At 41.3% G+C, this 24943-nt stretch overlaps 1 protein-coding gene across 1 annotated transcript; it reads right to left on the bottom strand.

The window, feature by feature from the left end:
* LOC137287593 (uncharacterized) lies at positions 1 to 21560 on the bottom strand. The gene is made up of 15 exons (XM_067819964.1): positions 21378 to 21560; positions 21031 to 21192; positions 18398 to 18485; positions 16158 to 16275; positions 15716 to 15839; positions 14665 to 14811; positions 12767 to 12964; positions 12148 to 12273; positions 11559 to 11726; positions 11070 to 11231; positions 10635 to 10846; positions 3536 to 3656; positions 3066 to 3215; positions 1097 to 1282; positions 1 to 809 (listed from the first exon to the last, which is right to left on the bottom strand). The coding sequence occupies exons 1-15, from the start codon at positions 21550 to 21552 to the stop codon at positions 379 to 381; spliced, it is 2568 nt and encodes an 855-aa protein (XP_067676065.1). The 5' UTR covers positions 21553 to 21560; the 3' UTR covers positions 1 to 378.
* Positions 21561 to 24943: the final 3383 nt, after the last annotated feature.

Below are 24943 nucleotides of genomic sequence, written 5' to 3'. Positions count from 1 at the left end.
TTTTGTTTATTTGGTTTTTTACAAGCAGCAATGTATATTATATGTCATGAATAATTGATGATTTTGTTTTAAATATGTTTTTGGGTTGCATGTGACCTTTAAATAAGCATAATATGATATTTTAGGTTGCATGTGACCTTTAAATAAGCATAATACATGGATTTCCAACTAAACATAAATTTTGTTTCCGTTCACGGTGAAACAGTTTTCTGTTAACAGGGCTGAAAGTATGTCTAAATTATAGCCAAAGGATCAAATACCCACATTATTCAAAAGACGTCAGCATAGTAACATCACAGAAGCTATTACCTGACAACAAAATGTGCTTAAACCACAGAGAGAGACACATGGTTGACACAACAGAAATGACAAACCGGATCACAAGATTGTACAACTCTTCGATTTTCCTTCATCTCCTTTTCGTGACCGTTTCGAATTTCTCCGTTTGACCTTTTCTCTTACATTTCCCTGCGTGATGATAGAATCAAATCCCCTATCCTGTGGTGCCACATGAAAATTCTGAGGAGATGGAGCTTGATTTGAAACTGAAGCAGGCTGAACAACAGGAGTTGTCTCTTCCTTCCCTGGCTCCACATACTTCTCAGTGGGCATGTCCTCTGGAATGTCAGGGAGAGGTTTGAAGAGTTGGTCTTTAATGTCAAGGTCATCCAAGTCCCCGCCATCTGCTTGTACTGAGTTTTCAAGGTCAATCAGTTGTTTTGCCTCTTTGACAAGAATGTCTACTGCCTGCTTTGTGAAAGGGTGCGACTGGATGATTGAGGCAGAAAAGTCAAGCTGAACTTGATTTACTGAAATGAGAATAAGGACACATTCAATCATAATTTCATTTTCACATTATGTTCAAATTGAATGGACATGATTTGTAAATGTACGTCTCAGTACAGGTGGGTAAACATTGTAGATTTATTAAACAGTGATATCGTCAATGTGTATACTTCTATGTGGATGTTTTCATTTCTTTTTTCAGCTAAATGCTGAGATTATAATTGTCTTATATTTCCCATGTGACAGCAAACAAGGTGAATTAATACCTAGTTACTTCAATACAATATACAACTTTTGTTTATCCTCTTACCACCAGGTGGCAGGATAACCAGGGGATAGAAGCCCCCCGGTGGCTGATAGATGACACGGGTCAAAACCATGTTCCTGTTGACAGTCAAGTAGCAGATGACCAGTTGCTCCTCATGGTCCTCCAGGGTGTTGTCCAGATACAAAAGTCCCCAACCAACCAGGTCCCCCTTCTGCACCACGTCTTTGGCTGGAATTCAACATGACACAACACTGATACATCCTTACTGCAATAATAAAAGACATAGCATTCATACATCCTTGGTTGGAACAGAAAATAATGCTTCATTAATACATCCAAGGTCAATCATTTGTTAATTGATAAACTCTTCAAAATAAACATTAATTCTAACATCTTCAAATTCATTAATTCATTCCTAGTTAACAGACAACAATTTGTAGGGGTAAATAATGTAATTTCATCAGTTGCGTTGAAACTCTCCTAGGATGAAAACACTGAGAAATTACATAAAAAAGGACAACACTGCTTGCACTATTTGGGGAAGCTGAAACATTTTAAAATCAACCCAACTATCATCACGCTATTTACAAAACCTTTATTCAAAGTGTATTCAAACCTATAACTTCTTGATTTGGCTCAGGAACCTGTGTGCCCAGAATAAAGAAACTTGAAGAGAATCGTTCTTGGGGTACATATATGCATTTTCTGCAGTTGGAAAATGTCACGTGACAGTTGTATCAATGTTTTAATAAAATATTGTACAATAAACAAAGTCTTTTTTGTTCATTATATGGCCCCTCACCACGTGGAGTCACCCCTCTGCACTCTGTATAATGAACAAAACAGACAAAAAATGAGATTTTCCAGCAGCAGAAAATGCATATATGTACCCCAAGGACAATCTCTATGAAAAAAAATACTGGGCTTCCTATCAGAAGTATCAGCAGTTGTTACATGCAGCAAATTTCAAAAGAGGCAAACAAAATGTAAAGTTATCCTACTCACATACTCGTTTCGGAATATTCATCATTACCTTCTGGATATAGGCTGTGTATGCATACTTTTAGAAGAAACAGGCTTCGCAACTCATTTGTTTAAGCTAGTATTAGATGTACTAATAACAAATTCAGTGAATGACTTGTCTTCCAGTTGTCAAAAGGCTTGTCAATACCTATGTTTGTCTACTAAATCTAGCTATGTATTCATATCCTGATTATTTTAAACAAAAGGCTTATGACTACCATTTGCAAAGTTATGTATCTGGCTGCTTTATGAAAGAAAAAACTGGAGAACAGCATATTATGCAAAACACAATTCCCTTTCCCTTTGATAATTAAGAATTATTTTAACTTACCTAAACTTATCTACATACAACATCACATGGCATCCTTCATTGGAATGCAACATGACATCAATGATAAATCCTTGTTTAGAATATAACATAGTACTGACTTAATACATCCTTGGTTAGAATACAACATGGTACTGCCTTAATACACTCTTAGTTGGAATGCAACATGACATCAATGATAAATCCTTGTTTAGTATATAACATAGTACTGACTTAATACATCCTTGGTTAGAATACAACATGGTACTGCCTTAATACACTCTTAGTTGGAATGCAACATGACATCAATGATAAATCCTTGTTTAGAATATAACATAGTACTGACTTAATACATCCTTGGTTAGAATACAACATGGTACTGCCTTAATACACTCTTAGCTGGAATGCAACATGACATCAATGATAAATCCTTGTTTAGAATATAACATAGTACTGACTTAATACATCCTTGTTTAGAATACAACATGGTACTGCCTTAATACACTCTTAGTTGGAATACAACTTGACAGCATTAATCCTTGGTTGGAATACAAAAAGATACTTGATGAATACATCCTTGGTTTGAATACAACATGGTACTGTATGAATACATCCTTGGATGGCACTGCATTATACAAATCCCCAGTCATACACTAACATGTATTACTATGACCATCATACCTTCTCCTGTAGCCCAGAATCGGAGGAAGTCCTGCTTGAAGTTGGACTGAGGTGGTGGATCGAAGGGACTTGCTGTTGACAAGGCCAGAGCAGGAGGAGGGGAGTCATCATCAAATTTGTCAATAATCTTGACCTCAAAATGATTGTACCCTACAATGAATAGATGGAAAAACTGTGGGATCATCTACACATACTGCTGTTCATATGCATCTCATCATTCATACATCAACAGTGTAAAGTAGAATCCTCATAACCTAATATCATTAACATCTCTTCTAAAGACTATTGTGACAGATTATGTTCCATCTGATATCTGAGGCTGTGTAAACAATCACGTGTGAACAGATCCACCAAACGCTGTCAAAAATCCCAGTCACAGTCTTAGCGTTAATCATGGTCAAACTTTTTAATACAACACGCCACACATATATTTTAGAAGTGAAGTTCTTTTTATGCATCTGCCATCCTACCTCTATTGAGACTGTATGGAGCCTGGAGTGCGACCGGAGATATGTGATCCCTGACGTTCACCTGACAGGCTGCCTGGTCCACTTTGGATCCACTTGGCAAACACCAGTGGTCAGCATTGGTCTGGAACAAGATTGAACAGGTGATGGTCAGGACCACCAGGACAACTGCATATCATACTTAGGAGATAAACATCATGTGTTGGTCAAAATTATTAAAATCTAAATATTTTAGATATTTAAATACTTACCTTACCATAGGTCTTATGCATATTACCTCAAGCTTCGCTAGAAGAGATCAGACAGTCGTTGATTCGCCATTCCCTAGATGGCTACCTCATGTAATCTACGAATGTAGTCACGGAAGTGACGTGATCTCCCCACTCGCGCAAGCGCGAACAATCCAAAAATCACTTTTACTGGCAACAGGAAGGTCCGAAGAGTCCAGAGTGGGGAGGAGCATCCAGCGTTGGGAGGGAGTCACCGCCCTATGGTAAGGTAAGTATTTAAATATCTAAAATATTTAGATTTTAATAAATTTTTAACTTACCTTACCATAGGTCTTATGCATATGGCTTCGACAGATGGATGGTGGTGTGGACTCCAGAGGACCATCCCTCAGCAACCAGTGCACATGCATTAGGAGAACCTGGGAGACCCATGTCAACAGTCACAGGACAAACCTGGAAGCAGGACAAAGAGTAACCCTAGGGAACTCCAAAGAAAAAACCGACGCACCCTGAAGGTGAGGTTAATCTTAAGACCAACGGTAAGAAACAGTGTTATTACCTAAAGGGCGGCCGGCCGGGTAAGTTGCTGGGCAACCACCAACGGACTGTAGTCCCTCCATGTCCTCAACTGCCAAGTCCCCCAGGTAGTGGGAAGCGAAGACAGTAGACCACTTCCAAAAGCAGCCTTCCATAGTTCGTGGCACTGTGCAATTACTATGGAGGGCCAAGGTAGATGCCAACGCTCTGATCTCGTGTGGGTTGTTCGCCACCGGATGAGGTAGATGCTTGGCATCAAAAACCGTCAGGATCGTAGATCGAAGCCATAAGTCGACTGTGTTCCTGTTCACCTCCCCTTGCAGGTAGTCGAAAGTGGGATGAACATTCTTTTACGGGAACGTCTCTTAGAAGCCAACTTCCGGATGTAACATCTGAGGGCTCGAACGAGACACAGTCGCACCTCCTCTAAGGCATGTTGTCCCAAGACTGAAGATGCAGGAGGAATGGAGAACAGCCTGTCTGGCTGTCCAGGAAGCTGATTCTTGGCCACAAAATCCCATAGGAGACCCAAGGAGGCTTGTCCATGCCTTGACTGCTCAAAGCGAACATGTGTGACGTCCAGGGCATGAATTTCACTAACTCTAGCCGCAGTAGCCAACGCTAGAAGGAAGACCGTCTTTTAGACGAAATACATGAAGGAGGCTTCCTCTCATACGGCTCATACGGAGGTCCTCTAAGATGTTGTAGGACGATGTTGAGGTCCCAAGCTGGAGGATGAAGCTTAACTTTCTGGTCCTCCAATTTGAAAGGCTTGAGTAGCGCAATAAGCTGTGGTATCTTGGAAATCTGTTTATCCGCTTTAATCGCCAAGAAGGAGTTCAAAGCCGACAGATAAGTCCCCAAAGTACTGCCTCTAAGATGCTTGCAGTTATGCAGGAACAGGAGGAAGTTCGCTAAAAACTGTGGAGAAGCTGTCATAGGATCTTGCGGTCTTGAACACAAAAACTCTCCAATGAGCGTCACTTGTCGTCATATAAGGACCTAGCGGACATACGATGCACACAAGCTAGGACGCTTGCCACTCACTAGCCCTTAACTCTCAATGCCTTCTGCAGATGACCCAACCGTGAAGATGAAATCTCAGCGGGTCCAGATGAAGCTGCCGACTGTGCGGATGTCAAAGCAGACGTAACTAATCTGGAAGCTGGTACGACTCTCTGCTGGTGAGAAGACGCAGGTCGGGGAAGCATGGCCTGGCTGGCCACCAAGGCGCGACCAAAGGCAGTCGCAGGTTCTGAGTCTGCTTGACCTTGGTCACCACTTCTGTGAGAAGGGCTGATGGTGGAAATGAGTAAGCGTCCAGACCTTCCCACGACAGGGACATCACATCAATCGTCCACGCCTGCAGGTCCACTGAGTGGAAATCCTGTGCTCCAGGGCGATTAACTTCGCCACTTGAGATGAGTACCCCTTGGCCCTCAAGACTTCACAGATGGTCCAGGCACAAAGATGAAATTGCGGCGGATCCAGGTGCAGTGTCCGATTGTGAGGATGGTACAGCAATTGGTCCCACTCTAGAAGCTGATTATTTGAAAGTGTTTCGACACACAATATTCTCTGTTGGTGATATACGTAGGGGGCGAGATAAGGCGTCTGCCATGAAGATGCAGGCTCCTGGTATGAGAGATACTTTTATTTGGAGGATCTGACTCGACCACGTCGAAGGGTAGAAACGACAAGAAGTGTAGTAGAGGTCGAGGCCTCCTTGACCCTTGATTACCTAGAAGGCTACCATAGAGTTGTCCGTAAGGATCATCAGTAGCTTGTCTCTCGGTGCTGTCAACCAATGATAGACATGCATCACCGCTTTCATCTTTAACTGGGTGATGTGAAGAGATAGATCTCCACTCTTCCAGAATCCTGCTGCAACCTCCTTGACTAGATAGGCACTCCTCCTTGACTAGATAGGCACTCAATCCTTGGAGAGACGTGTCTACCTAAAGATGGTTGTTGAATGACGGCTCAAATGTGTAAGTTCCTACGCAAACATTGACCAGCGCGTCTACCACGGGTGTGGTGTCGAGACGTCCAATGTCGTAAACCTGTCTTGAAATCATGATCCCTGTCATAGACGTAATAGTGGACGTCTACGTCTGATCATATCCTGAGGTGAAGTGAGCAAATCGAGTAGACATTATCACTGACACAGTGACAACGGGCAGAGTACAGCTTGTGTATAACATCGCCTTGAACTTTGACTCCCGAACCTGGGACGGCGATGTGATGAATTAAATCCCGCGGAGTTAGATCCTCAAGTCATCCAAGCTGACTTAACAGCCTGATAATGAAGTCCATCTCTCTCAAGAAAAGCTTGTATGCCGTGAAGAATGCGTCATTATTTGACTTCAGAACGACCACGCTGTTTATTATGAATGTGTTGACATTTCAATGAAGTCTATTTAAAGCTGGCTGTCTGTCCGATCAGAAACTGCCATACATCGCTGCATGCCTCCTGACAGGCAGCGTTCAGACTAATGTTAGAGGATCTCTATGCCGACTAGAGGCATCCAATGCTGCTGTAGACTGCTAGTCTAGAGTGTAAACGACATCTTCCCATCGTAAAATGACTGTAAGTCACTGCAGACAACTTGCTAACACTAGAATAAAACAACACATTCTGCGCAGGGCGTTGTCCCTCGATGACCAATCAGATAGTAGATGTAACGACCCTGGGATCCTTTGCAGGGCGTTGTCTCTCGGGGACCAATCAAAATGTAGACGTGACGTCACCGGTGTAGCACATAACTGATCATCATGAAATCTTGTAAACGGTGTTTCCTTGCTAGCCTGTAGGCTTGACCGTAACCATGCTGTTTGGCGAGCACGTGTGTAAATGAGTAAAGCGTGCGAAAACTGTTCCGCCGCTTGAAACTGAAGTAGACAATAGCTTTCCAGGTAGATGTGTTGGCAATTTTTCCCCGAGGATAAATGCCGTCCTCTCTTGTAATCACGAGGTGTAGTTAGACGTGGCACTTAGTTGTTGTCTCGAAGAATCTTCGTGACCAAATGAGTAAAGCAAGTGAAAGAAAACTTTCTCCGCTTGAGGCTTATGTAGACAAACTGTAACGTAAGGATCTTCGAGGATGCGACCAGTCCCTCCAAAGGACACCCAGTCTCCCGCCTACCGGCATAGGAATACCTGGTAAGGTGATTGATCCTCGAGGCGTTGTCTTCAGACCAGTCCATCGCCGCCGCCGATGTAGCTGACGCCAGCGCAGAAAACGGCTTAAACATTTGCTTGAGTTCAGTCTTCAATGCCACCCGCTTAGAATCCTGCACTCTGTAAGAGTGCTGCGAGGAGCCCAATAACTGCTACAGAGATTCACCCAGGACAGCCACGCTGTTCGCGAAAACCAGGCTGTGTATCTTGTAATCTGACTTCCTGGACTTACACGCTTGAAATTCGGATTAGATGACAATTTCGCAAAGACCGCATTTAACAACAGCGGGATGAGTAGCTCCGGCGATAAATGAATTGCTGCAAGGTTGCTGGAATCAACCGAAGGCGAAGGGCAGTCCACTCGAAGACAACTGATAAGGGTAGTTAAGTGCCATCACCGTCGCCGTCGTCTCCTGCCTCCTCGTCGAAGTCCGGGCAAAAAAATCTGTTCCTCCCGGTCCTCCCAGGACACGGGATTCGAATCACGCCACAGTGTAGAAGACGAAGTCGATGCATGAGCAGCAGATTCCTTGGACGGGATTCAAGGTGGTTCCGGCTACCGCAAACGCCGAGATCTGGAGGAGCACCGAGGTGATATGGACTGGGATTGCAAGCAACGTCTTCACCTGGTAGTAAAGCGAGAGTCCTCATTCAAAAGGGCGACGCGGGGACCGTGAGCTTGACCGAGAGCGCCGACAAAGACTACTGTGGAGGGTACAGGATCACCAACTCCCAGGGAACCTGGAGCGTGATCTGCGCCGAGATCGCCCTTCATCCAGCTGTCGTGCAAAACCTCTTCCCTGGACAACGTATGCAACACCCTGGGTGTACGGTAAGGCGCAGGCGCTGGCGCTGGCACAGGGTCCGGCGTCGGCATAGGCGCTGGTGTCGGGATAAGCGCTGACGTCCGGATAGGCACTGGCGTAAGCACAGGCGATGGTGTAGACATAAACGCTGGTGACGGGATAAGCGCTGACGTCAGGATAGGCGCTGGCGCAGGCATAGGTGCTGGAGTAAGTACAGGCGATGGTGTAGACATAAACGCTGGTGTCGGGATAGGCGCTGACGTAGGCATAGGCGCTGGCGCAGGCATAGGTGCTGGCGGAAGCACAGGCGATGGTGTAGACATAAACGCTGGTGTCGGGATAGGCGCTGACGTAGGTATAGGCACTGGCGTAAGCACAGGCGCTGGTGTCGGCATAGGTGCTGGTGTCGGGATAGACGCTGGCATCGCAGCAGCACCGGGCGTCAGCAGGGAGCGCAGGAACCTCTGGACTTCCGGATGAGACAAGGCATCTGGATGAAAACAGATCCACGATGTAATCCAGGCGAGGTGGTTCTGGGGCATACAGCATACAGGCGTCACGGACGAACGCCCCATCCCAGGCGTCGGCACAGTCGCTGAAGGCGGTTGTAAGTCAGGGTCGTCCGGCAGAGATCCCAACGACCACGCTTGAGACGACATCCTTCTCTACTGCTGTGCAAAAAGCTTCTTCTTAGCCGCAATAAAGTCTTGAAATCCGCCACCAATAACGACTCGCAGTACTGGCAGCGTCCGTCAAAAGAGCAGGCTAGAGACGCACAATCCGGGCACCAAGGGTGAGGAACTTTCGCTGATTTCTGCCCCTAGCTGATAGTGTAAAACTGGCGAGACATACACAGTTAACTGTAACAAAACAAGACATAACAATGCGTGGAAACCAACGCTAGGAGGTAGAAAAAAACACCCCTACACCAGAAATGCAGCACCAACGCACCCCCACTATAAAGTAGGCACGCCCGTAAGCTCGTGACAGCGAAGGGCAAACAACCAGAAAGGCTACCTGCATACATCGCAACGTGGCACGAAAAAACGTATAAATGCAGTGAAACATGGGCAAAAATACTAATCGACATGGAAACCACATGGAGGAAGAAAAACCAGCAAGATATAATACCCCCACGGACGCCATGCCTCACTCACACACGACGCGGGCGAACCCACCCCGAAGTGAGAGAAAAAAACAAAACAACACGAGGTAGCAAAGTAAGTGCAGTTAAATGATTACTTACCTTAACACGCACACCTAAGGGATACAAACCATACCTACCCGTGAAGAACAACTTTATTGAACCACAAAGTAGGTAAACTAAGCGAACCAAAAAAACGTCCGAACAGACGAACGCTAGAAGTAAAAGTGATTTTTGGATTGTTCGCGCTTGCGCGAGTGGGGAGATCACGTCACTTCCGTGACTACATTCGTAGATTACATGAGGTAGCCATCTAGGGAATGGCGAATCAACGACTGTCTGATCTCTTCTAGCGAAGCTTGAGGTAATATGCATAAGACCTATGGTAAGGTAAGTTAAAAATTGTGGGTGTTACTGAGTATTTGAAGCACCATAATTCATTTTGAACTGATGACATGATGTTTATCAACATTGTAAACACAAAAGTAAACCAAAAGGTCCACATGGGTTTTACTGTCTGCACTCATTGACATCAGCTAGCGATTACAGCTGGTTTCCATGGTAGCATCCGGAACTGCTCATTTGTGACATCAATCTGACTTTAAGTCACAATATGTTTGAATCATGTCACTACAACTGACACCACAACAATTGTGTACAATATCTACATGTATCACAACACAGTGTATAGTCTTGCAATTTCTGAGAAGCAAATACCGTTTCATCGTGTTTTTCCACCAATCAGATTACAGAACAAGGTGAATTTTGCTTTACAGTGTTTGCGAAACAAGCTGAAAATATTGGAAATATTTAATATTTATTTTATTTAACTTCCCACAAATGTCATGTACTTTCAACAGCCATGCTCATAAAAAGAAAAGTATCTGTAGGTTGCTGTTTTTGACTTAGAGAGCTCTCTTCAAATGTAAAAAGAATGTGCACACAAAGCTAAGCAGTGCTACTACCTTAGTCTAAAACTTTGTACAAAAACGTAAGACTAAGTCTAGCATAAATTACGGAGTGCTGTCTAGTAATTTCAGATTTCATATGACAACACTAAATCTACCAAGCAATGTTTGTACCTGTAGTCTCAAAAGTTGTTGGCATAAACTGCCCTTAGAAACCAACACATTAAAACAATTTCACTACAAACATTATAGAGAGGATTTAAAATGACCGATGTGCCATTAGAATGATTACATACCACACTAAAGGTTGTGCTGGACAGGATCTGGGTTTGCCAGTAGACATGTATCTCAACCTCATAGCCGTTGCCGCACACAGCTATAGTGGGCAGGTGCTCTGACATCTCCCTTTCTGTGTAGAAGCGGGTGCCAATGGCACGGGAATTTTTACTGAACAGACACACAGACATTTCTTTGGCAAACGATGATATTTCCATTGAAACTGTGTCTCCTGCAAAGTAAAGGCAAATACTCAAACTCTTCAGCCAATGGGTACATAACCAGTGACCTTTTCAGAATTATTCACTGCATATAAGTCAGAATGCGAGACAAATATATACAGACCAGACTGAACTAGTGCCTTCTCAAACACTGTGAAAGTTTAACAGATCAGCTGACAACATGCTGCTACAATATCTGTAGCTCTAGTCATCTAATTCTCCTGCTGCACAAACCTTCACAGATCCTCTCCCCTGGCATGTTGCCTTGGCTCTTTTCATTTGCATACAGACGGCCCTCACGTGACACCCAGCCCACAGATGCCGCATACTTTCCGGGCAGTTTCTTAAGAGGGAAACCAGATCCCGCTACACCAAAGGACACTATTGAGTCCTCATCTGAAAAATGTCAGTACATCCTCAAGCCAGGAAACAGGTGTCTTCTTTCTCAGTGTCACATTCTGAATAAAAATAGCGGTCAAGAAAATCAAACACCGACTAATCTATTGACAGTTGTTAGTTGGCAGTGTTGAGACCGATACACAGCTAGATACATCAGACTATCTGACTAGACTTACTGAATCTCCTTATTTCAAGTAATGTCAAAACTGTTGCGAAAGATGCACAAATAGATACATCAGTCTAGACTTAATTAATCTCTTAATCTCTAGTAATGTCAACAGTGTTGAGACAGATGCACAGCTAGATACATCACACTAGACTTACTGAGTCTCCTAATCTCCAGCACATAGCTTCTGTTGACAGTATTGAGGGGTTTCTGCAGTTGGATGACATGAATGCCCTTTTCCTCAGCTGGCAGACGGATCTGACTGTACTTCTCCATGTTCAAAACCTGGAGAGCGTCAGACTTACGAAACATGGACAAGATGATCTCTGAAAACATATTGAAGCTAATAGACTAAAATCTATGTTCTGAAAGATGTTCAACTATTGACATTTCAGCTAAATTACGGATATATCAATGCACTGCACTTAAAAATCTGGTAGAACTGCAAATTGAATCACAGAGGATTTTTAAAAATGAATTTATAACCATAAGCTTGAAAGAAATATTTGTTAGTGCCTACTGTCAAAAAATGCACTTTTATGAATATAAGTCTATGTTAAGTTCAAGCACAGTGGGCACAGTGGGCAAATTGGACATCAACTGTGTATTCCTTGGATCAAATGTCAAAGGTCTGTGAAAGACACGTTTGAACTTTGACAACAACATTATGAAACAGTTGTGACTAGAGATGAACAGTCATTGTTACAAGATAATGTGCACTAGCTTAGCCTGTCAAAACTTACTTACCTGAACTGATTGTAGCAGATGCCAGGGTTTGCTTAGCTCCTTCTAAGAGTCTGAGAAATGCTTCATCTAACTTGTCATTTACTGATGGCATGGGATTGGACTCAACATCCACTGTTACTTTAGATGCTGCAACATAAAATATCCACATGGTTAACTTAAGTGAGTGGGTGACTTTAGTTTTACACCACTTCCACGGTGGGTGAACTACGGAGATCAAATCTTGGTTCACTGCAGTGACAATGAGTACTACAATCGAATGTGTATTGTGCATGCAACTAAATATATTCAACATTAATATCTAAAGAGATAACTGATGGACTGTAATATCTTAAGACTCCATTCCAAAAAATCATGAGTGAGTGAGTGAGTTAATATTTTACGTCACATCGGCAATATCTCAGCCATATTGTGACGAGAACATTTAATACTGAAATGAAATATATGTCTATTATAAAACCTGTCAACGAAGGACAGTAAAACAACTAGAATATCACAGATAAGAATATAAAACTAGTAACTATACCTAAAACAAAAAAAATCATGAAACATGACTGATTCTAACTAATGACCAGAAACATATTTTTATTTACAAGGCATACTCATTTTTTAAGCATATTACCTTCTCTATACAAGACAACAACAGGATAGAATCCACCTGCAGGTTGCAACATCATCTGGAAATGACCAATCCTGGTATCCATGGAAACATAGCACAACACTAGCTGTTCTGCCCTGCAGTCGAATCCTGGCAGATCCCGTGTGAGGGGATTGTAATGAACACCCCAACCAATGTGTTGTCCCACCATCACCTTACAGTCTGTGGGAAATATAGCAAAAACAGTTTTCATTAGGTTCTTTGGCCACTTAACTGTTGCATATTTAGAACAAGACAAAATTGTGTCCAGGGACACAGATGCCCTCGCTGCTGTAGGAAGCCTTCTCTACACTGAGTGTGCTCTGGTTATTAATTTCTATTAAACAAGTTCAATAAACATCTATGTAACTATGAGATGCACACCTTTCAAGTCCCAGTGAAACACATGTACAAGCTTAATCAATTCTGTTGAGCAGTTTTTGTTAAGAAGTCGATAAACTTCATCCCCTATAACACTATATTCAGAGAGAAATTCAAAAAAATTTATGAAAGTTCAAACATCTTTAAAATTGGAAAAATAAATAAATACAAAATCAAAATTATGACATGAACACCTTTAGTCCCCATAAAGCACATATATAATCTAAATGAATTCCACACAGTAGTTTTTTGGGGAGAAGAGAAGTGGATAACGTACACGCCCCCTTCATCCCCTTTTAAACTATCATCATAGAGATATTCAGTAAAATGTACACAGTTGAAATGTCTTTAAACTTAAGGGTCCCAGGAAAGCCCCTGTGTAAGTTTAAATGAATTCCACCAAGTGGGTTTGTGGAGAAGTGGATAGAGTACATTCACTGTCTTGTACAGATGTATGTACAGTGTTATGAGAGTGTATTTTCTGTAAATTGTATTAATGATTAAGTATTAAATATTATTGGGTCACAATGTTTAAAGTTTTGAGTGATAATTATTATGGGTCACATTTCGCATCATAAATGTTCAGTGCTTTTAGTATTTTGGCTGCAGGCCTTTAAGGAGGTGCTCTAGAGTTGCCTCCCTTGATTAATTGTTTCCTTCCGAGACTTCTAGAGAATTCAACATTCATGGCGATGGTCGTATGTGCTAAAAAATTCAAGAACCGATGACTTTGCATATAAAGGCTGGCAGTCGTGTTGACATCCAGAACACACAGAGACCAACTGGAGTAACATCAAACTGGCTTCATCAACGCTTGACCTACATAACCGCTGCCTGACCACTCGCTGTGTTGCATTCAGTAAAACTGTTTTTCACTCTCACACCAGACTTTGGTGAGTTGACATTATATTTGTGAACCATTACTTTAGATTTGACTCATTTGCTTTGTACATGAAACCTCTATTGTGAATCTTTTGTGTCTTGCCTTTGTTGTTGCTGAATACAAATTATTGAAAATTTCAGACTTCTCACTGTTATAGTTTGCTGGTTCTGAAGGGATTTCTTACACCTTTTGTCACAGCAAATTATTCAGCATATATGGCGGAGGCATAAAAATCATGATATGTCAACCAATGGACAAAACTATCCATTTTCTCAAAATTGCAGTCAGTTAAGTAGAGCACTTCTGATATCTACTTACTCTAGCAGTTGACAAATTTTCAGAATATTTTCTTGAATTTTAAAGTATTCTGAATGCAGATTCAAATTTCAGGTCTTTTCAGGACCAGACTGACAAGCCAAAGGCCTTTTCAAGCCTATGTGAAATGTGAATCGCAAATGTCTTCTTGAGAGTTGGCATTTCCTGATGGTCCCACATTAATTCATTTCAGCAATTATTACGACTAAATTCGGATCAAACCCACATCTGTTTCCCCAATAAACAGCCTCTCAACTGAGCTATCTTTTCACATGAAGAGATGTAGACGGACACATGTACTCACTCTTGCCGTTAGCCTGCCACATGAGGAAGTCAGATGAGAGGGAGCAGACAGGAGTGGGCTTCAGGGGGCTACATGTGGCCAGTGTAATCCCTGGGCCCCGCCCTTCAGGGCTTGTCTCCTGGACAATCACCTCAAAATGCTGCTGACCTAAGAACAAATGATGAAACTGAAAAATTACCATTTGTCACTTTTTTTAAATCCACTGTATCACTGATAATTAATCTCTCACCAAATGCTTATAGTTATGAGTGCACCTGTAACAATTTCACCCTGAAAATGCCTTTATCATTATGTATCTACTCATTTTTCAAAAACTTACAAAAAGTTTTATATTGCTATTCTCAAGAGACTAGATAAACTGGTAATCCAAATTGTTTAACTGCTTCAGAAGCTTAATCAAACCAGACATCTAACCTGCTTTAATATATACTTGAAGCCAAGTCAGTGAGCCTGACTACCTCGTTAGTCACCTTTACAACAAGCATGGGTTGCTAAAGACTAATTGTAACCTAGATCTTCATGGTGTAATGAGTACTATGTCTGTTCATCTTAAAGTGGCTTGGTCACTTACTTACTTAGGGCCATACCATCAAGGGATAAATATAAAATTTGAAATAGGTTTTCAATTTTTTAAAATTAAGTATAACATTAAAAAAGTTGATCGACATGTGCAGACTTTTCAAAATTGGCAAGCATGAAAAACATGAACATTGTTGAAAGCACATTGTTTTTTCACGATGAATTGTCAAAACTCACTGGTCAGTAACAGAGATACTCGGTTGTCTGCAATTGTGTCTTCTTAAAAGAGTGAAATAATAAATGACTTAAGCAAAACAACACTTTATGCTGGGACTTCTTTTAGTATGCTTCAATTATGTAATTGTGTTGAGAGTTAGATCCTGAAGATCTGCAGGATAACACATTTGTCTGATCCTGTCAATAACCATGTGCCCACTTTGTTTAGTCACATGATGAGATTAACATACTAGAAAGAAATAGTATGTATCTTCCGTATCTTTCTGACATCGGCTTCTGGTCACCTCCAACCTACCTGTTCTCAGTGGCCGTGGGCTTTGTATGATGTTCGGTTCTCCATCATCCTTGGCAACAATAAACATGTTGTCTACAATGTTGTACTGAACAACACTTGGGCGGATCCAGTGATGCATATTGGTCTGAAAATATGTCCACATTTTGTGACCATGAGACAAGTACCTAACACTTGTAAGAGAAGTGGAATATGGAAATCACTTCAAGTGTATGTCAAATACACTGATGGTTATCTGAATAAATAGTTTTTGACATAGCATGTATCTTGTGACCTCTGTAGAAATCTGTAGAAAATGGTAGTGCAACAACAGGTGTTTCCATTGACTGACAACTGACAATTACAAGACATGTTAGTATTGGCAGATTTGTACATTACAAGACAAATGCACTTCTTGCAGTTCAAGTTTACAATATGGAGCATTGATAGGAACTGAACTGCTAACCTCAGTGAACTCTGGAACACTGAGAAGGGTCTCCGGCCACATCAAACCAAGGTCAATTGGTCCATTCTCCAGTGCAATGGTTGGCAAGAAATGGCTGTGTTCAGTCTCAAACAAATACCTGAATTTATAAGTAGTTGAAAAAGCCTTTCAGCTAAGGTATAACATCGACCACATTTTAAACATCAATGCACCATAGCATGACATACATGTAACTTACTATGCTTACCTCCTCCCTCCATGCGAAATAGTAAAACAATTGAAACCCCTTTGAAGTTCCCTTCTTTTGAAGTGGACGTAAAATCACACTCACCCACAGGAAACCTCCCTGTTTTCCTGCTAATATTGGTCACATGATCAATCATGCTTGTCACTTTCGCTGCAGTATCATAAGCCTGACACGAGAATTACAGTGAATCCAATGTTCCTGCATGGGGCAGTTGGGAGGGCTTGACATCATGAGTCAGGATAAGTATAAAATATCAATTTTACTCAAAAAAATTACATATTTTCCCTTATCCTGAATCATGCTTACTATGCTTACAGACTCCAACTGAAATGGCAGTTAGTCAGGCCACAATGTTTCTGTTGGCTGCCATATAAATACATCCAGTACTTTTCCCTCTTCAGGAACTATAATGACTGTAGTTCTGTGGGGGACCACAGCAAGACTTTGTTACTGAGACAAGTTGCGACCTTTGTACAAGTATCTTCATTACGAGTACAGGGTCATAATCACTCATTCTAGCCTGTTTGTGCATGGCCTCTCAACCATTATACACCTCAGGTCATTATACTCCTCAGCATCTTGGTCTCTAGAAGTCACATGATAAAAGGGGCATAACTCAGCACTTTTGTGGAACCATTGGTTGTCCTACAAGTGGCCCAAACTGGTGAATACCTGAGACATCCTCCATGATTTCTTTCCTCTTCAAAACGTTGCACCATAAGGTTCATCACATGAGTGGTGACCTGCTTCATGAAGAGGCCCGTGTCAAAAGGACGGGGTGCATGAAGTGACTGTAGACTTTAAGATTGTAGAAGATGCATCCGACATGTTGAGTGTAGACGCTGTGGATGTCTGCGTTGATAATACATTCTTTGAAGACTGCAGCACTGTGAAGGTCTAGCAGAATGTTAAGCTGACTTGCTGATGCTCGGTAACTCATGAAGTAGGAGTGGAGGCCTCCCGTTAAACGAGTAGGATGATGTCATCGCTGCAGGACTTTGTAGAAGAGCTAGTTCGTTGTTTCTGTGAAGATCTAGTAGCTGAAGACTCAGTGTTGGAGAACAAACATGACTTCAACTTCTTTGGTTGAGACTACATTGATTCTGACAGCGAATGTTTCTGGGACTTGGACATGGTCTCACTGGTATCTTGACCATGCCTCCGGGAGTGCATCTGGTGATTCACTATAGACATGAACATCAGCAGTAGTTAACACACAGTTACTAGACGCAGTATCAACCGAATTACCAGACATGACTTGAGAGAGCCTATGTTGTTTGTCCTTAGGACATCTTTGAACTGCATATAAACACAAATTAAATTCTGTATCTGATAAATTCTTACAATGTTCACAGCGAACAGTGGAAAAACAAACAATTGTGCAAGCAGGACAAAATATATGCAGTTCATCCATAGCTTGCACCAGGAGCACGATTTCATCAACTATGAACACAATCTAAGTTGATGAATCACGATGTCCAATTACATCAAAATTACAAAAATTTCAACAACAATTTCACATCATGACAATAGTTGGTACAAACCAAAAGTCTAATATGACAAAATGTGGATAAAAGGACAGAAACACAAAGAGAAAATAGACCCCATATTGGGACCCAATGTGCCTCCAACCCTCTTCCTCAGGCAATGAAGGAGAAAGTGACCAGAATGGTTGGCCGTGAGACAGATACTGGCAGGAAAACAGAGACGCTTCATGGAGAGAGTGTGACTGTACGTCTGCTTCAAAAGAAGGGAACTTAAAAAGGATTTCAAGTATTACACTACCTTCGCATACAGGAAGGAGATAAGCATAATAAGCATGAGTCAGGATATGGAAAAATAATACATCAATACATCATATGTTACAGCTTGAAACTGATCTGAACTGATTTTTCACAAAACACCATGTTAGCTGTTCTTAGTCTTAAACGGTAATGTTTTAAATCTAGTAATGGCTTCTGAGAACTACTACATTGTCATTTTCGTCTTGACAGTGAAGCTGAACATTGCATACCTTGTAGCAACTGGTTGACCATTCTTCAGAAACATCACTGTTGACATAGTTGAGCCAAAGTATGTCACCAATACTCCAAACTCATCACCTGAAGACACACAACATACACCATAAAAACTGTAAAGAATTTTTTTCTGACAATGTATCATGCACACGGGATAAGAGAACACCACATATTTCTATACTTATCCATATCTCTTCATGCTTTGAAACAATGTAGAGCAATATAGAACATGCACCTGAACAACTTCTCTGACCATCTCACTCTGAGCATGCTTCACATCTATCTACAAAAGTGAAACAATACCATTCTGAAATCATGGATATTTTTCAAAAGTCCTGAGAGTGAATAATAAAGCTGTCAATCATAAGCAACTTCCACATATACTGAGGGAAACATGAAAGCACAAGTGTTCCTTTATTTTTTTCCAGGTTTCTTCACATGCTGTTCGATACAAAGCTTGTAAAGACATCTTGGAAACAGCTAAAGCTTGTGCTTTCATGCGGTTCCTTATCTTTTTCTCTCAGCATATTACATTTTGAGCGAATGAATGAGTTTAGTTTTACACTGCACTCAGCAATATTCCAGCTACATGGTGGCAGTCTGTAAATAATCAAGTCATCAATTCCCTATTTAGAGATCAACAGCTTCAGCATCTATCTGCATGACTGCAACCGATGACATGTGTCAACCAAGTCAGTGAGTCTGACCACCCAATCCCTTTAGTAGCCTCTTACGACAAACATAGTCACCTTTCATGGTAAGCATGGATTACTGAAGGCCTATTCTACCCCGGATCTTCACAGGTCAGTTTCTTTTGAACTATGAAGAAGCTTTAACATCCAGACAATGTCTGGAAGCATTAGCTGTACTAATGGATTGTTGTCCTGTAATGGGGTATGGCAGTGGCAGCAATGTTTGATTGAAGACAGTTGCAATAAGAAGGTAATTGGTACCTGTAGCATAGAGTCTGAATGACTAAGTAGCCCAGACAGGCAACATGAGCATGATGAGAAGAGACAGACAGTGGCAGCATATCCCAGACATCCCAGAACTGCTGGCCAGACACTGGACTGTTGTCTTTCTCCTTTGTACCAATTTGGAGGAATAAATGCAGTCCCTTGCCCTTTGAGGCCTTATGAGACTCAGCCTGAGTGTTTGGAGTTTGGAGTATCACTTGGCCCTATGCAGGAACTTGACCTTCAGTTCATAGGGTGTACTCCATGTACACTGGGTACCTGTGCAGGTATATATGCCCTGAACTTAGCTTTGGTCTTTGCTGTAAACAGACTTCTCATCAACATCCTGAACCTCACTGCTAAATATCTTCTCAGAAAGCCATAGCTGATGTAAGATCTAGAACCAGAGTGATGGGCACTGCCCTGAACAGTAGCACATCTGTGACAGATATCTGGGACCTATTGTCAGTCATGAACCACCAAAGAGCAGATTTTTCTGAATTGTTGGCACTCTCCCGTCAAGTGGAAGTGCTGAGGGATCAAAAGAAATCCAATGCAACATAATCTGGATGTCAAGATTGTAAACTTTCTAAGCAAACCCTTGAGTAAGATCTTATCTAGCCACTAATGCAGAGGTGCAGAAGACAGAGATAAATTTCTCATGTTTAAGCATATGCCCTTGGTAAAGAAAGGAGAATATGATCTCTCATCAAGCACCTCTACTAGCATCAAAGGCAAGAATGGAAGTTTAACTTGGCAGTGAAAATAGTGGTACAAACAGCTCTGAACTGACATCCATGTCAGAATTATTGCCCACAACAGACACAACATATTAACAGAAACCTGAATGACTGGAAGCCATGAACATTAAACCAAATGCAACCAGCCTTTCTCAAGCCCGATCCACAAAGCGTTCATAGAGTTACAACATTCGTATATGCCTATGGTAAACTACGGAGTTATGACAGGTCATAATGTTACAAAGGCTTTGTGGATTGCATCTCCGTATACTAAAACAGAGTTGTGACAAACAGAAGGCAAGAAATATCATCATGAAAGGTTAAATTAAATCAAATATGACAAGGTCACAGATGACAGAGAGAGGATGGAACAAGATATCAAAGAGCATGTAATGAAGATGCAGTGAGAGGGTAAGTAGCAGTATATTATACATAAAATACAGCTTGAGAACAAAGATAAACAAAGATTCTGAAGGGACAAGAAGTAACCCAAATAACAAACATAATCTAATTCCAATCAGAATGTCTGTGCGGTTGGGGACGTATACGAAAAGAAATGAGTAGTGAAGGAGCATGCTAGCTATTATTAGGAGCAAGGTGGACATAGGTGTGTTGTGTGAATGTTGTACATTGTTCTACACTGTTGCATGACTGAATCAAGATGGAATACTGCATACTGGTAAGTAGGAAAATAAGTCTATACAAATACCTACTCAAATTATGATCTCTATATTGTCAGTAATATTAAAAATGCTTTTGATTTTGCGAAAAATATATGAAAAATGTAATGGAAACTATGACAGACAGAGGATAATTGTTTATCTGACTGCTTATTTATACGCACCATATATGGACATGTACTGTAAAAGTAAAGGTCTTTTTCCAAACATTCGTCACTGAATTATAGAAACAGCTTTATATTTTGTTCCTCACCGATGCCAAACTTTTCTCCCTCTGTGTTAGCTGTGCCATTATGGGATGTATAGCACTTTCCTGTATCACTATGGTAGCCCACAGAATTGTTCCAGTTTCCTGGGTGAGCATTATCCTCAATGTCTGGACCAGCAATGCCCAGGGTGATCTTGCTGTTCTGAGCTTAAATACAAGTCCAGGAAAATTACAAACATTCAACTGATGTCACACCTTCTATCACAATACTTCTTATTTAAAAATTCTACAAATTCATGAATATTTATCACGAACAGAAGTGTTAAGTTCCAGCTCAAGTCTCATTCATTTTCAGCAGTAGTCTTCATAAATTCTTGCGATGTGAGACTTACCAATTCCTCTGATCTGAGCAAAGAAGCATGGCTGCTGCGGTGTGAGGGGTTTCAGATACTGCAGGAAGTTGCATGTCTCTGAATACTGTTTCAGCTGTACACTGCTGATGCTGCCCGCCCTGGGTGCAGTGCGGTCAAACACTACATCACCCGCACAGCGGAATAGTGACGTCATTGAGAACACTTCTCCTGGAAAACATATGATGAGGTCAGTGTGCGAAATAGCCATAGGCCAGTTAGTCCATAGCCAATAAAAGTCAAGTCAGGCTAGTAAATCTCCACAGTTACTGGCCCTACTGGCAAGTGAAAATGTTCATCATACAAGCAGTTTGATGATAAAACACATGTCCACATTCAAACTTCAGGCTAGTCAATTATTTTGTGGGCTAGAAGTGGTACATTTCAGGCGAAGTTAGTCCGGTTGGGTAGTAAACTTTGGAAACTATTTCGCACTTCACACACTGGATGAGGTAAAATTTGATAATGCAGTTGAAATACCAGACAAAACTTGAAACTGTCTTGGTCTTTATGTAAATGAAACATACCATCTGGGTCACCGTCATTAATATTTCAGTCACATGATTTTAATAAAATATAACATTCTGTTCCATTAAAAAAAATTACAAATGAGACAAACATTATCCTCATGATACTAACAATCTCTATTTTGCTGATCATTCATGCTTGACCAAGTACAGTATATATTTCTTTTGGCTTTGTTCGCATTTGTTTGTCATATCTAAATTCATTTTAACTGAACATATTGTCAAGACAAAATTATGGTGTCTATGCACCATCGTAATGATGGCACACAACTTAAATATCATCTTTGAGTGGCATTTTAAAAGCTGGGGAGTATAAAACAGATAAACAATATAGATAACAACTTCTTTATTATAAGTGTGCAAATTCTTGTCACTGTCAAGCAGGAATGTTATCCTTAAAGTTTGTCTGTAATGAACTTTAAAATATCTATTCCACAGAATAAGGGGGTAACAAGCATAACTTCCCTGCAGGTGTTGAAACTGCTGTAAACTTTCAAAATCCACTTGACCAAACATTAATTTCACTTGACCACAGTCAAGAATTTGGTTTCTTCTACAAATAATCTCTATCAATTGGTAGCAATTATATACTACCGACAAGAAATAAGGGAACTAATGAAATAATAGCGAAATTGAAACTGCTTTAAATATCCACTAAATCAATCTGAGGCGTCAAGTTCAATATCTGGTGTGTCCACCATGTTGGGCAACACATTCACGGCACCTTGATGGCATGCTGTTAATCAATTTCCGGATGGTTGCCCGTGGTATTGCCCGCCATTCCTCTTGAAGAGCTGCACCAAGCTGGGCCAGGTTGGCGGGTCCTGGGTCCTGGGTCCCTGGCGTACACCCTTTGACCAAGAACATCCCAGAGATGTTCAACTGGGGACAGGTCTGGGGACTTAGAGGGCCAGTCCAATGTCTGGATACCTTCTTGTCAGAGATAAGCGGAGACAATTCGGGCCCGATGTGGTCTGGCATTATCATCTTGGAATACAAAATTTCGGCCGATAACTCTAGCCAATGGAGCCACAACAGGACGCAATATTTGGTCAACGTATCGCTGACCAGTCATGGCTCCGTTAATGATGACCAAATCTGATCGTCTGTCATGTGTAATCCCACCCAGAACCATGACACTATCACCTCCATATCGATCATGATCAAGAATTGCTGCTCTGGCATATCACTCCCCGCTCCGACGCCAACAACGTTTTCTGCCATCTGTGAATCGTAGGCAAAACCTTGACTCATCAGAGAACATGGTGTAACGCCAGTGGCGCATAGCCCGTCCCTGATGCTGCCTAGCCCATGCCAATCTTTGGCGCTTATGGTGAGCTGAAAGGGTGACACCCTTAAAAGGCCGTCTTGCTTTCAGACAAGCTTGATAGAGTCGGTTTTTAACGGTTGAGGTTGAAATGCGTCTTCCAGTGAGTGTGCGGAATTCCCTATTGATGGCAGGGGCCGATTTAAACCTATCGCGTAGAGCAATGAGACGATCCTGTCGTGGTGTCATTGATTTTGGTCTACCACGCCCAGGTCTCGTTGCAACCCCACCCGTTTGACGGTACTTATCCCACAGGCGTGAAATTACACTTTTTGATTTACCCATCTGCCGGGCAACTTCACATAATGATGTCCCCACCTCTATCATCCCCACAATTCTCCATTTTGTTGCTTCACCGAGATACTGCCTTGGAGGCATTTCTGTCAGTAAGTGTCAATCTCTATTGCATTAGTGATTGCGACTTCTCAAGTACATTTACAGGAGTTAACTTCTGTATGCACGTGTAGCATGTGCTGGGCATGCATTATGCGAAATTCCATTGTCATTGGATGCTGCGTTTGGGAGATACGCCACGATAACGGACCCTGTCACAGTCAAAGTCATCTACATTCAATTTCTTGGTTCCCTTATTTTCTGTCGGTAGTATATTTCTATTTCATCATCAAAAAAACATATATCATCAAACGATTTCAGCAGTTTGGTACTTCTGGCTAGCAAACAGTCATCACCATACTTTAGCGGTATTTACAAAATTACTCCACCATTCACTGAGTTAATACAACCTCAAATAATTGTTTGTGTGACTATTTGAATGTTTCTTTTACAATAGATTGATACGGAATGAAACAATGAATGACTTGTGAACTTGCCATCATATAGGCCGTTAGACATTCTTTGACAAAGTTCATGTTTTTATAATGGGTTTATAACTTTGTCTTTAATTTTTTTTTATGCAACCCACTATGAAGAATTAGCTCTTGAAGTCCTTTATTGTTATCTGATCCTGTGGGGCAAAAATACTGAAATTGTAATTGCACACAGCTGCATACATATGATACTGCTGTATTGGCAATAACTGTAACACAGATATAACTGTTCGCTAGCCTATACTGTACCATGGTAAAGTTAAATGTGGATATACACTTGTCCGACGGGAGAATTCAACTCCACCCGGACCACGGACAATGGTATTTTTTAATCCCTGCCCTGCAGGAAGCATTCAGTCTGCAGCAAGCTTTCAGATATATGCAATCAAATTTTAATTAAGGAGTACAGAAGCAAAACACTAACTTTTTTGATGATATAAAATATTATATAGGATATATTAAATTGAATCAGAGACCATATAATAGATTTATTATATGGTCTCTGATTGAATGATATAATGCATGTATTCTTTCTTAGATATTTTTTTAAATTCACAATTCCCTTCATAGATCACCATATTATATAAACTATTAAAGTGCATACACGTACTGACAATTATCGACAAATCTATCAGTATCACCACAGGCGATCGATGCATAGGGTATGCCCCTATACTACTGTTCTTATACCTATGCTTCGATCGCCTGTGAGTATCACGTACTGACACCTACCCGCGCTGTACCTAATATTTAAATCAACAACATTGGCAATATGAAGATCCAAAACAATGCCTCAGTCCTTAGAGGATGTTCTATTGTACTTCCAGCAAAACCATTAGAGTTAGTCAAGAGATGACATGCTGCCCA

The sequence above is a fragment of the Haliotis asinina genome, chromosome 6 (genome assembly GCF_037392515.1).
Source record: "Haliotis asinina isolate JCU_RB_2024 chromosome 6, JCU_Hal_asi_v2, whole genome shotgun sequence".
Classification (NCBI taxonomy): domain Eukaryota; kingdom Metazoa; phylum Mollusca; class Gastropoda; order Lepetellida; family Haliotidae; genus Haliotis; species Haliotis asinina.
The sequence above is the reverse complement of the archived record's forward strand: the minus strand, read 5'-3'. Positions and strand labels throughout refer to the sequence as shown.